This window comes from Phacochoerus africanus, chromosome 8 (assembly GCF_016906955.1).
Source record: "Phacochoerus africanus isolate WHEZ1 chromosome 8, ROS_Pafr_v1, whole genome shotgun sequence".
Classification (NCBI taxonomy): domain Eukaryota; kingdom Metazoa; phylum Chordata; class Mammalia; order Artiodactyla; family Suidae; genus Phacochoerus; species Phacochoerus africanus.
In genome coordinates, this window is record NC_062551.1 from 149,316,251 (window position 1) to 149,330,094 (window position 13,844).

The window sequence follows — 13,844 nt, forward strand, 5'->3', positions numbered from 1 at the left end:
GAGACATAAATGGATGCTTTCTTATCAGAGAGATTGGCATGAGGATAATCACTTTTGATGAAAATTGATACTTATTAGTTATAGCAGGAATATTAATTAAAAACATATCTCCATTTGTCAAAAACTAAAAAAGTAGTTAAGAATGACTTGGGTAAAGTTATGTGAACACTTTTCATTTAGCTATGAAACGGTACTGATTGTTGAACAAACAGTGTGTGCCAGAGCCTAATAGTTTGATTGGCTTTTTTTTTTTTTCCATGATTTTTTTTTTTATTGAGGTATAAATCATATACCCTATCATTCATCCACTTAAAGCATACAGTCCAATGGCTTGTAATATATTCATGGTTGTGTGACCATCACCCTTTTTCTTTTTCTTTTTTTTGCTTTGTCTTTTTGCCATTTCTTGGGCCGCTCCCACGGCATATGGAGGTTCCTAGGCCAGGGGTCGAATCGGAGCTGTAGCCACTGGCCTACGCCAGAGCCACAGCAACGCGGGATCCAAGCTGTGTCTGCAGCCCACACCGCAGCTCATGGCAACGCTGGATCCCCAACCCACCGAGCAAGGCCAGGGATTGAACCTGCAACCTAATGGTTCCCAGTCGGATTCATTAACCACTGAGCCACGACGGGAACTCCTGATTGGCTTTTAATGACATGTTTGTTACTAATGTTTGTGTTACTGGAATTTTAAAACATGGAGTTTATTTTTAGCAACATCAACATGTTGATTGGAGAAATTTTAGAATGTATAGATTTCTTGGTGACGTCCGTGTCCATGGGGATGAGTCTTCTAATACCCTCTCCGTGTCTTGACCTCCTCCTTTCTAATGATTTCCTGTATCCTGTGTTACACCTTAACTATTCACTCCCATAGTCATACCCCAGACTTAGTTGTTTTGAATAATTGTAATCTCAGTTTTATGCCTCTTGTTCTCTCACTACCACTTCTTATCTTTCTTGATCTCTCGTTCTGGTTCTCTGACTCCAACTGTCCTTCAACCCCACTTGGACCGACGATACTTGATCCTACTAAATTTTTTCTGTCTCTCACCCCTTGATGTCCTCTTTTCTCGTCTTAACCAAACTTAAATTCATTGTTGATCATTATAATTACTCTCTTGTATGTACCCCTGACTTCTTTAACTTCTCATGCCAGTGGCAAAATCTCAGTGCTTTTTAACTCCAGCCTTCTGCCTATTTACTTCATACGTGTACTCGTGTAGCTGAGTGTGGCTGGAGGAAAACACAGTCCCATTGATTGGTCTCACTTTAAATTTATGACCACTAACTCATGAAGGCTTTAACATTGCCAGTCTCTTCATTCTCCCACCATTTTAGTTGACTCATTTCATGCCTCCTACTCTTTCTTTAAAACTCTAATTGCTCGTTTCTCTTTCATTCTTAGGATGATTTGAGTTCCTCTTTCACTGAGAAAATTGAGTAGTCAGAAGGGACTTCTACATATTCTTACCACCTTGTGTATTCAACTTTCATCATCTGTACTCATGTTGCCTATTTATCTGCAGTTACCGTAGATAACCGCTAGCAAACTAGATCCCACCTTCTCTCAATCACCCAAATACAGTACTTTGGAATTCTCCCTTCTTTTTTGTCTTTCTTTTTTTTTTTGTTATTTCTAGCGCTGCACCTGTGGCATATGGAGGTTCCCAGGCTAGGGGTCGAATTGGAGCTGTAGCCTCCAGCCTACACCAGAGCCACAGCAATGCGGGATCCGAGCCGCATCTTCGACCTACACCACAGCTCACAGCAACACTAGATCTTCAGCCCACTGAGCGAGGCCAGGGATTGAACCTGCAACCTCATGGTTCCTAGTCGGATTTGTTAACCACTGAGCCACGATGGGAACTCCCTCCCTTCTTTTTTATATAATCACTTTTTCTCTCTATTGGATCATTCCCATCAGTATATGAACATGCTATTATTTCTCCCACTTTAAAAAAATCCTGCTTTTTTGTCCCACTTTCTCATCGGTCTCCAACCTCCAATATTTCTTTGCTCTTCTTTGCAACAAAATTATTTCCAGGGGTTGTCAGAGTTGGCTGACATCAACTTGTCTTCTTGTACTCTCTCTGAAGAAGTTGTTTTTAAATTATGGAAATCTTCAAACATACACAGCATAGTATAAACATTGACATCTTAAAATTTAACCTCAATGCTGTTATCACTCTTAACAAAATTAGCTGTACGTAGTTCTAGGTATCATCTAATATCCAGTGGATGTTAAATTTTCTCAATTATTTTGCACATATCTTTTTGTGGTTGGTTTATTCAAATTGGGATCAAACAAAATCCACAGATAGATTTTGATCTTAGATCACTTATGTTTAAAAGGGGGGGACTGTTTCTCCCTCCTCTAACCTTTTTTTTTTTTTTAAATTGAAGTATGGCTGATTCACAATATTAAATAAGTTTCAGTTGTATAGCACAGTATTTCATTCTTTTTAAAGGTTGTACTCAGTTCATACCTATTATGAAATACTGGCTACTTTGCCTTTGCTATACAGTATATCCTTGTAACATATTTCTTTTATACACACTAATTTGTACCTCTTAAAATTTCTATCCCCATCTTGCTACCCCCCCTACCCAACTGGTAGCTGGTTAGTTTATTCTGTGTCTGTTTCTCTTTTGTTATATTCGTTAATTTGTTTCATTTTCTAGATTCCACATATAAGTGATATTGTAAAATATTTGTCTCTCTGTCTGACTTATTTCACTAAAAATGATACCCCCCAAATCCATCCATGCCATTGCTTATATGGTCAGCTAATACTCTACAAGGAAGGCAAGAACATCCAGTGGGGAAAGGGTAGTGTCTTCAACAAATCATGTTGGGAAAACTAGATAAAAACATGCAGAGCAATGGATTTGGTCCTTTATCTAACACCACTCACAAAAATTACCATGAAATGGATCAAAGTCTTAACCATAAGACCTGATACTGTAAAACTCTTAGAAGAAAATGTAGAGAAGAAATTCCTTAATACTGGTCTTAGAGATGATTTTTTTTTTTATGGCTCCAAAGGTACAAACACCAAAAGCAAAAAGCAACAAATTGGGATTACATCACATTTTAAAAGCTTTTTCATAGCAAAAGAAACAATTAACAAAATGAAAAGGCAAGCAAGCTATGGGAGAAAAACATTTTGCAAATCAAATATCAGATAAGGGGTTAATAGCCAAAATATATAAAGAACTTGTACAACTCAATAACAAAGACAAACAATCCAATTAAAAAAATGGGCAGAAGAACTGGGCAGAATAGACATTTTTCCAAAAAAGTCATCCAAATGACCAACAGATACATGAAAAGGTGCTTAACATCACTAAGAGGGAAATGCAAATTAAAACTGCAGTAAGATATTACCTCACACATGTTAGAATGGTATTATCAAGAAGGCAAGAGATAACAAGCACTGGGAAGATGGGGAGAAAAGGGAACCTTTGTGCCTCATTGGTGGGAATGTAAAGTGGTGCAGCCCCTGTGGAAAACAGTACAGAGGTTCCTCAAAAAACTGAAAGTAGAACTACCATGTGACCCAGCAGTTCTGCTTCTAGGTATTTATCCAAAGAAAACCAAAACACTGATTTGATAAGATACATGCACTCCAGTGTTCGTAACAGTTATTCACAGTAGCCAAGATATGGAAGCAACTTAAGTGTCCATCAACAGATGAATGTATGAAGAATGGAATACTACTCCCTCCCCCAACTTTTAACTTTGTTTTTATGCCATTGACTTGTTGAGGAAATTGGATTAGTTGTCTTACAGAATTTCTTGCTTTTTTGGATTTTATCTTTACTTCCTTATAGACTTGTTTCTCTATCTCCTGTATTTCCTGTAACTGATTAGATTCTGGTTCAACTTTTCTGAAATTTCTTCCTGGTAGACTTGTTTCTCTATCTTCTGTATTTCCTGTATCTGATTGGATTCTGGTTAAACTCTTTTTTTTTTTTTCCCCAGAAATTTTTTTTTTTCAGATTTATTTGACATACCATACAATTCACCCACTTAATTTACAATTCAGTGGATTTAATGTATGTGCAACCATCACAACAGTCAATTAAAAACATCATTATCGCCTTAGAAAGAAACTTTGTCTATTACCCTTTTATCCCTCTTCCCTCTGGCCCAGAATAACCACTAATCAAATATCAGAATTTTGATAGCACACTAGAAGGGATTGAAAGAGATCTTAACATTAAACACATCAGTCAAAATTCCAGGGCAGTGATAGTTGAAGTAAGATAGTGCCTCACATTGCCTGTGCTTCTTGTTGTCATTACTGCCCAGTCACACTCTGTTATATAATCATGTTGCAATTTCTTCCTTTGTATCTGTAAGTACAGGATCTTTCTTTGGAGTCTTGCAAAATAATTTATAGTTGTAAGCAGCTTATCCTTACATCCCACAACTAACCTAGGCAGTTTTCTCTGATGGAAATAAGAGAGAATGGAGACAATTGTTGTAAAAATAAATTTATTTCCTTGCTCCAAGTCTAGCTAATATTACACCTAGAAAGCCATTGGCTTTCTGTGTGAGTTTGGAAAACAAGATCATATATCATACCTATGATTTAGTGTTTTTTTAGGCTTTCTCCCATACCCTAACTCTTAACTCTTGGTATGGTTTGTCCTTCTTTGAAGAAAGGTCACTTTTGAATTAGACATACATGAGGACTCCCAGCTTTTGTCATTGTTTTCATTGAGTATTCATTTGTGACAATTTGAATACTAAAAAATGATGTATTGCCCCAGAAATAATGGTTAGGTGGATAGGCATTGACTTACAAAGTTTTTAAAAAAATGCTCATTTAAATTTTATGTTGTAAATTATACATCACATAAAATTTATTGCAAAAAAAAAATAAAATAAAATTCTGGAGTTCCCATTGTGGTGCAGCGGAAATGAATCTGACTAGGAACCATGAGGTTGAGGGTTCATTCCCTGGCCTCACTCAGTGGGTTAAGGATCTGGTGTTGCTGTGAGCTGTGGTGTAGGTTGCAGACATGGCTCAGATCTGTTGTTGCTGTGGCTGTGGTGTAGGCTGGCAGCTGTAGCTCTGATTTGATCTGTAGCCTGGGAACCTCCATATGCCATGAGTGTGGCCCTAAAAAGCAAAAAACCAAAAAAAAAGAAAAATTATCAGTTTAACCATTTCTTTCTTTTCTTTTCTTTTCTTTTTTTTTTAGCTGCACCCTCAGCATGTGGAAGTTGCCAGGGATCAAACCTGAGCCATAGCAGTGTCAACACCGAGTCCTTAATTGCTAGGCCACCAGGGAACTCCCCTTTAACCATTCTTAAGTGTATAGTCCAGTGGCATTAAGTACATTCACACTGTTGTGCAACTATCACTGCTATCCATCATCACTATCCATTTCCAGAACTTTTCTTTTTTCTTTCCTTTCCTTTGGCCACACCTATGGCATGTGGAAGTTCCTGGGCCAGGGATCAAACCTGCACCACAGCAGCTGTCTGAGCCCCTGTAGTGACAATGCTTGATCTTTACTTAATCTGTTGCACCATAAGGGAACTCCAGGAACTTTTCAATTAGCCCAAACTGAAACTCTATATTCATTAAACAATATTCATATTACCCTGTCCTCCCAACCCCCAGTAACCTCTAATCTATTTCCTGGCTCTCTCAATGTGTCTATTATATTTACCTCATATAAGTGGAATAATATGCTATTTGTCTTTTTGTGTTTGGCTTGTTTCACTCAGCATGTCTTCAAGATTCATCCTTGTTGTAGCATTGTGTTGGAATTTCATTTTTTAAGGCTGAATAATATGCCATTGTATGTGTGTAACACATTTTGTTTATCCATTCATCTGTTGATGGACATTGGTTTGTTTTCACCTTCTGGCTGTTGATAATGATGCTGCTGTGAACATGAGTGTGCAAATATCTGTTTGAATCTCTATTTTTAAGTGTATGTACTGGAAGTGGCACTGGTGGATCATATGATAATTCTGTATGTTTTGGTAATTGTTTTTTTTCAGAACTACCAAATTGTTTTCCACAGCAGCTGTTCCATTTTATAGTCCTACCAGCAGTGCCTAAGATTTCCAATTTCTCTATATCCTCTCCTACACTTGTTATTTTCCATTTTTTGGTAATAGCCATCATAATGGGTGTGAAGTAGTATCTTGTGTTATTGATTTGCATTTTCCTCATCCTACTAATTTTGTTAATGTATTTTCATTTAGTTCAATATAATTTTAAAATTTGACTATTTAGACTTCTATGACTCATGGATTATTTGGAATTGTGTTTAGTTTCCTAGTGCTTAGAGGTTTTGCTCTTAGCTTTCTGTTGCTAATTTCTAGTTTGATTTCATTAAGGTCAGAGATTACACTCTGATTTCAGTTCTTTTAAATTTGTGGAGGTTTATTTTAGGGTTCAGGATATAGTCTATCCTGGTATTGACTTTTTGGGCCTTTGTTGTCATTGGGTGAACTCTTCTATAAATGTCAATTAGATCCTGTTGGCTGATGGTACTGTTGAATTTCACCATGTCCTTGTTGGTTTTCTGTCTGGTTTTCTTTTGAGTTGTTGAGAGAGAGAGAGTGGTCTTGATGAGGTCTCCAAATCAAATGTAACTGTAGATATATCTTATTTCTGCTTTCAGTTCTATCAGTTTTTGCTTCACATAGTTTATAACTTTTGTGTATTACATGCACATTTAAGATTGCTACAGATCATAGCTGTTATCATCGGGTAATGTTCCTCTTTATCAGTGCCTTTTTTTGCACTGAAGTCAGAATACTTTACTGGTATTAATATAGCCACTTCTGCTTTCTTTTGATTAATATACATGTGGTATATCTTTTTCCACCCTTCTATTTTCAGTTTCCTATATTGTCTTATTTAAATGAGTTTTTGTGTACCATATAGGTACATAATGGTTTTCAATCCATTCTGCCAAGTTCTTATCTTTATAGTGGTGTCTGTAGACCATTTACATTTAATGTTACCATCATTCTGCTAGGGCTCTAATCAGCCATTTTATTTTTGTTTGTTCTCTTTGCCTCTTGTTTCTCTAGTTTCTTTTTTTCTGTCTTCCTTTAGGTTACCTGAACATTTTTTTAGAATTCTATTTTGATTTATCTATAGTTTGTTGAGTGCTTATCTTTGTATAGCCTTTTTAGTGATTGCTTAAGTTATTACGTATACATAACCTATCACATTACTACTTTGACATTTTTAACAGGGTCGAGTGAAGTGTTGCAATCCTGTGTACTTTATGTCTCTTTACCCTATAGATATTAAATTATATACAGACCTCATCTGAAACTGTTACAGCAGCAAGGGGAAGGAGTTCCTTGTTACCACTGCGTAGGAATGGATATCCAGATTCCTATATCATCCCCACTGATTCTGTGGGGGTGGGTGGGGCACTCATTACCTTCCAGCAGATAACGAAAACTTCAGCTCCCTACTCTGACGTCATGCTGGTGGGGAGTATTGGAATGGCTTGTTTTTTGGTGAATGTGAAGTCAGGCCCCCTCATTTGGCCTTTATTGGTATGGATATGGGTGGGATTAAAGTTTTTCATGTGACATTTGGCTGGAGTAGGGTGGTTATTATCTAACAGTTTTCTATTTTGCTAGGCTGCTGCTCTCTTGGTCCTTGAGCTGGGAGGAGCATGCTTTTGTTGTGTGTGTTTGTTTGTTTTTCCTGTGTTCCTTGGTGTTTTTGGGTTGTAGGCTTCTATAGAATCAAGTCTGGAACATATAAGGCAAAAAGAAATTTTAGATAACTCACTGTTGTGCTATTCCTTGGGTCCTCAGGTCCCTGTTGGTCTGCCTTTTTCTCTCCACTGTTCAGAGCCTTCTTGTGTTTATTTTATACATAATGTATAGGGTTTGTAGTTGTAATTAGTGGGAAGAATAAAGTATATCTAGTCCATCTTCCTAGGAGTGGAAATACTTCCTTATGACTTTTGATGTTGAACACTTTTTCATATGCTAACAGGACATTCTTCTATCTCCCTTTGTGAATGTCTTACCAACTCCAGCCCACCCCTGCCCATTTATTTGTGTGGGTGGTTTGTTTTGATGATGTGTGGGATGCCTTTATATATTCTAGATGCCAGCCCTTTTTTAAATATATTTTGTAAATAATTTCTCTGAGTGTGTTTTGCCTATTCATTTTCTTGTCTTTTTTTCTTTTTAATTTTATTGAAGTGTAGTTGATTTACAATGTTGTGTTAATTTTTGCTACACAGCAAAATGACTCAGTTGTACACACACACTATATATATATATATTCTTTTCCATTATGGTTTATCACAGGATATTGAATATAGTTCCCTGCACTTTGCATTAGGACCTTGTTGTTTATTCAACAAGATCTTAACGGTCTTTTGATATATCAAATTTTCTTTTATGATTATCCCTTTCCTGTGACGTGGCTGAAAAGCTTTTGACTACTCCAAAATTTTGAAGATAGATATTCTCTTATATTTCTTTTTTAGCAGCTTTATAGGTTTAGTATTGATGTTTATGTCTATGGTCCATCTTAATTTAATTTTTGTACATGTTCTGATGGAAGGATTGAGATAAATTTTCCCCCCATAAAGATATCCAGTTTTTTCCAGCAACAATTGTTGAAAAAGATTTCCCTTCCCTGATGAATCGGGAATGCTACTAAGGACGTCATGATAGTACATATCATGTACTTGGTAGACTAGATAAGATAGAATGCGTATGAGAGAAAATCATGAATTGTAGAGCTTGAAGACCAGTTTAAAATTTTGCTCTATCATTTTGTGGCTATTTTATTTTCAGAAGTTAACTTATTTGAGCATAATTGCCTTTATTTATAGAATTGAAATAATAATTATCTCTAACTTACAGGGTTTGGAAGAGGTTTAAATGAGAAAACACATAATGATAATAATGGCTACTGTCTTTTAAGTGTTTATGATATGATATTCATTACCTTAATATCTTTATTTTTTTATTTTTTATTTTTTGCTTTTTAGGGCCACACCCACGGCACATGGCGGTTCCTAGGCTAGGGGTCTAATCAGAGCTACAGCTGCTGGCCTATGCCACAGCCACAGCAATGTGGGATCCAAGCTGCATCTGCGACCTACACCATAGCTCATGGCAATGCCAGATCTTTAACCCACTGAACAAGGCCAGGGATCTAACCTGCAACCTTGTGGGTTTCTAGTCAGATTTGTTTCCACTGTGCCATGACAAGATCTCTGTACTGTACTTAATGTCTTTAAAATGTTGTTGCTCTACCTAGTTATTCAGTCTAAAGAAGTAGAGGTTAAAGCACCTTCTTTGTAGTAATGCATACTTGCCTGCACAGTAGGTAGGTCTCAGTGTTTTTACCAGGCTGAATATCTTGAGAAATAACACATTCTTCCCTGCACATCCACAACTGCACAGTATAATCTTTCATAGTTTTGCATGAATAGTTTTTTCTTTTTTGAATTAGACTGGAAATAGAGTATTCTTAAAGAGTATAGTTTCACCTTGGCTAAGGAATACCACAAGCATTCTATTATTGCTAATAATACTTTTAAAAGGGTCTGTGTATTAGTTTCTTATGGCTGGTATAAGTGTATTCTTTTTTTTTTTTTTTTTTTTTGCTATTTCTTGGGCCACACCCGCGGCATATGGAGGTTCCCAGGCTAGGGGTCCTATCGGAGCTGTAGCCACTGGCCTATACCAGAGCCACAGCAACGAGGGATCCGAGCTGCGTCTGCTACCCACACCACAGCTCACGGCAATGCCGGATCCTCAACCCACAGAGCAAGGCCAGGGATCGAACCCGCAACCTCATGGTTCCTAGTTGGATTTGTTAACCACTGAGCCATGACGGGAATTCCTATAAGTGTATTCTTTCACAGTGCTGGAGTTCATAAGTCTGGGATGAATATCAGTGGGCAGAAATCAAGGTTTTGGCTAGGTCATACTCTCTCAGAGGCTCCCTTCATTATCAGTTTTTTGCCTCTTCTAGATTCTGGTGGCTGCATATGGCTACATAACTTCTATGTTTAAGGCCAGGATCTTGAAATCTCTTTTTGCTGTGTCTTCATATGGCTTTCCTTTCTTTGTGGCCGAAATCTTCCTCTCTCTTTGAACAAGGATACATATGATTGCATTTATTGATGTTTTACAAATAATAAGTAGAATATATATTTTTAAAAATAATTTTTCTTAAAGTTTTAAAATCCTTGTATCTGCCTCTCCCTTTCTACCCATGTCTCACATTCACCCCTCTTTGTAAAGGTGCCCCTTACTGAAGCAGTAGATCCAGTGGATTTGGAAGATTACCTCATTACTCATCCTTTAGCTGTGGATTCTGGGCCTTTAAGGGATTTGATTGAATTCCCTCCAGATGATATTGAAGTGGTTTATAGTCCTAGGGACTGCAGAACCCTTGTTTCAGCTGTACCTGAAGAAAGGTAAGGAGACATTTAACTCTTTGTGGTTTTAGTGTAACTATTGAAAGGCTACTTGCCATTATGTTATTTAGATTCTATTTCTTGTGGTGCTGTTGTTTTCTATTATATGAATAGGATTACAGAAGCCAAATTCACAAACATCATTGCTTTCCTGTCTAAATTAAAAAATATATTTTTTGTTTTAAAATAGTGAAATGGATCCTCATGTTAGAGATTGTATAAGAAGTTATACAGAAGACTGGGCAATTGTGATCAGAAAGTAAGTTATATGTTTATTATAACATTTAAAAATACTTAGTAGGATCTATAAACAGACTAAAGGAGATTAGTACTAATTATGAGACCTGAAAATTCATCAAAAAATAGCTGAAAAAGTAAAAGAAGAACATTTGTATATAGATATTTTCTCTTTCGGAGTTCTACAATTACTTTCACTTACTTTCCTTATGAAATAATAGGTTCATGGAGATACTATTTTTCTGTATTAAAATAGATCATTAATAATTAATAATATGTAATGATAATGATTTGTAGTCTGATTCTTTTGGGAAATCATGGGTAGACTTTGGTGAATAATTTGTATTTCTCAAAAAGAATTCAATTTACCAAAACTTAAAGGGTTAGGTTAAATTTAATAGCCAGGTTTCCAGATTAAGCTGTTTGAAAGGTCTTTGCCTTTTATTAATTGAATATTTAGAGGTTCTTGACCCATACATCCAATCAAGTAAGTATTTGTACAAAATATTGTTTTATTTCATCACAAAACTTGTATTTCTTTCTTTCTTTTTCTTTTTTTGCTTTTTAGGGCCACCCCCCATGGCATATGGAGGTTCTCAGGCTAGGGGTCTAATTGGAGCTGCAGCTCACAGCCACAGCCACAGCCACAGCAATGCCAGATCCTAGCAGTGTCTGTGACCTACACCACAGCTCATGGCAATGCCGGATTAACCCGCTGAGCAAGGCCAGGGATCGAACCCACAATATCATGGTTTCTAGTTGGATTTGTTTCTGCTGCGCTATGATGGGAACTCCAAATTTATATTTCTAATGGATGGCATTTGAAATGTTAAGTCAGATTAAGAAATAAAACTCCTTTTTTCGCTAATTTGCATAATTAGGAAGAGTCTTTATCTTGAACCTTCTTACTCTTTTTTTATTTTTCTAAAGGAAATATAATGACTAAAGTGGTGGAAAATTCTGTTATGACATTATAGTTTTGAGAAATGAAGTTACCTGTGCTAAAATGTACTAGCAGCAATGATGTATCAATTGCTTATTGTATTGCTCTTATGGCCATTGTCTTATTTCACTGCATTTAATACTGTGCTAAGCATACCTCTTGGGGATACTGCTGACATGCTTTTTTAGTTTTAGTGTGACCTGATAAAAGCACAGTCTGCTACCCTTTATAAAGAAGAGATGTTTTTATGGACTTAAAATTTTGATAGGTGTTTTGATAGCCAGATTTTAGACATTACTGAAGAAGATTGTTCGTCTGTCAGATAATTCCAGTCTTTACCTCTCTGCACATGTGTTGGAAACTTATAATCAGAAATCTTAATGAAGAGATTAGTTGTAAAAATTTATTAACTGCGAATCATGGAATCTACTACTTAATTCTTTTTTTTTTTTTTTGGTCTTTTTAGGGCCACATCCGCAGCATATGGAGGTTCCCAGGCTAGGGGTCTAATCGGAGCTGTAGCTGCCAGCCTATGTCACAGCCACAGCAATGTCAGATCTGAGCTGTGTTGGCTACCTACACCACAGCTCATGGCAACGCTGGATCCTTAACCCACTGAGTGAGGCCAGGGATCAAACCTGCCACCTCATGGTTCCTGATCAGATTTGTTTCTGCTGCGCCATGATGGGAACTCCTACTACTTAATTCTAATCATGATTCAGTCAAGAAGGTATGGTAGTTAACATTTATGGTTATTTGCTGTATGCTGGGCATTTTATTGGGTCCTTTACACTGATCTCATTTAAGGTTCCATCAGATAAGGTAGCTCAGGCTCATAGTAGTTAAGTAACTTCTTTGAGGTTCCATAGCCAAAAAGTGGCATTGCCAGGATTAGAACCTAGGGGCATCAGATGCTAATGCTTATATTTTTTTCTGTTATACTAGATATTATTTGTTTTTATTTATTATGGAAGACAAAAGGGATGCTTTTGGTGGACTTGAAGTTTTAAAGTATCTCTAAAATATAAAAAATGTGGTTGAAACACAATCATATGACTGAAAACTACAGCACAGAATGATCTATGGAGAAGATATATGCAAAAGCTTCAGTAGTGCTTTAAGCTCAGAAACAGTGAACACAGGCAGTGGAAGGGGAACCTGTGGTAAATGTTGAACATTTGGTTACTTTGAATCTCCTCCCATACCCTCTCTGCACAGAAATGGGAGCAGAGGTAGCTGCCTATTTTTAAAGCACTAATTATGGGAGCAAGGGAACATACCATGCAGGAAGGAGCCCTCATACCCAGAAGACTAGATACCAGGTGGACTCTGCCTGGTAACATGAGGTCCTCTTCTTCATAACCATTAGTATGTGCTGTGCTAAGCAGATATACAGTATTTCTAGCAGATGTGGGGTTACAGAATAAAAAATGAGTGTTGGAACCTAGAATAGTCAACTATTTGATGAAAAACAATGCACTTGAAAGAGAATTATCAAACTACAAATAAAAGAACTAACTTAGGAAAGAGTTAATAGAATACTGATCAAAACCCATATGTGTAACTAATATCCTAAGTGAAATGATATGGTAATCATATAAGAAATCAACTAGTTATCTTTGGAAATAAAAATTTTGTTCAGTTAAAAAAAATTGAAAACTCAGCAGACAGTTTTAATGGCAGAGTGGATGTGACTGAAAAGTAGGATACTAAATCATAAGATGAAACCAAAAATTTATAAGGTACTGAGTATCTGTAGTTTTCCCAGAGAGAAACACTTTCTTTTATTTCGTAATTATGCTGTGATGTGAACATCAGGTAACTGGTATTTTAATACCTTTAGCAACAAGACATGATGTGAATAATTCATATCAAGGGTGATTCTTTACTGTCTCATAAATTTACTTATAGAACCATATCATCCTTTGATAATTATCATTGTTTTTGCTCCAATTAAAAATTTCCCTAGTTTGACTATATGAGGTGTGGAATAGTAATTGCTCTTTGATCTTAGGGTCCCTGATATTCTTGGACAATGTAAAAGAAGTTTGCATTAATTTAAGTTGTTCTTAGCCTGATTTATATATTATATGACAGTATGTGTTAATGAAGAATATGTGTATACAGTGGTGTAGATCTTGCTATTTTTCATTTTGAAAGTTTGAAGCTTTAGGTTGTATAAGATCTTTTATATATGAGATACACCAAA

General features: G+C 36.4%; 1 protein-coding gene across 4 annotated transcripts in view; it reads left to right on the plus strand.

Moving 5' to 3' along the window:
* Window positions 1-13,844, plus strand: part of DOCK7 (dedicator of cytokinesis 7) — a 225,551-nt gene that overhangs the window by 28,028 nt on the left and 183,679 nt on the right. For all 4 annotated transcript variants that reach the window (XM_047788826.1, XM_047788828.1, XM_047788827.1 and 1 more), the window contains exons 3-4: window positions 10,280-10,455; window positions 10,646-10,714. In XM_047788826.1, the coding sequence (XP_047644782.1) occupies window positions 10,280-10,455; window positions 10,646-10,714 (245 nt within the window). The remainder of the gene's footprint in view (window positions 1-10,279; window positions 10,456-10,645; window positions 10,715-13,844) is intronic.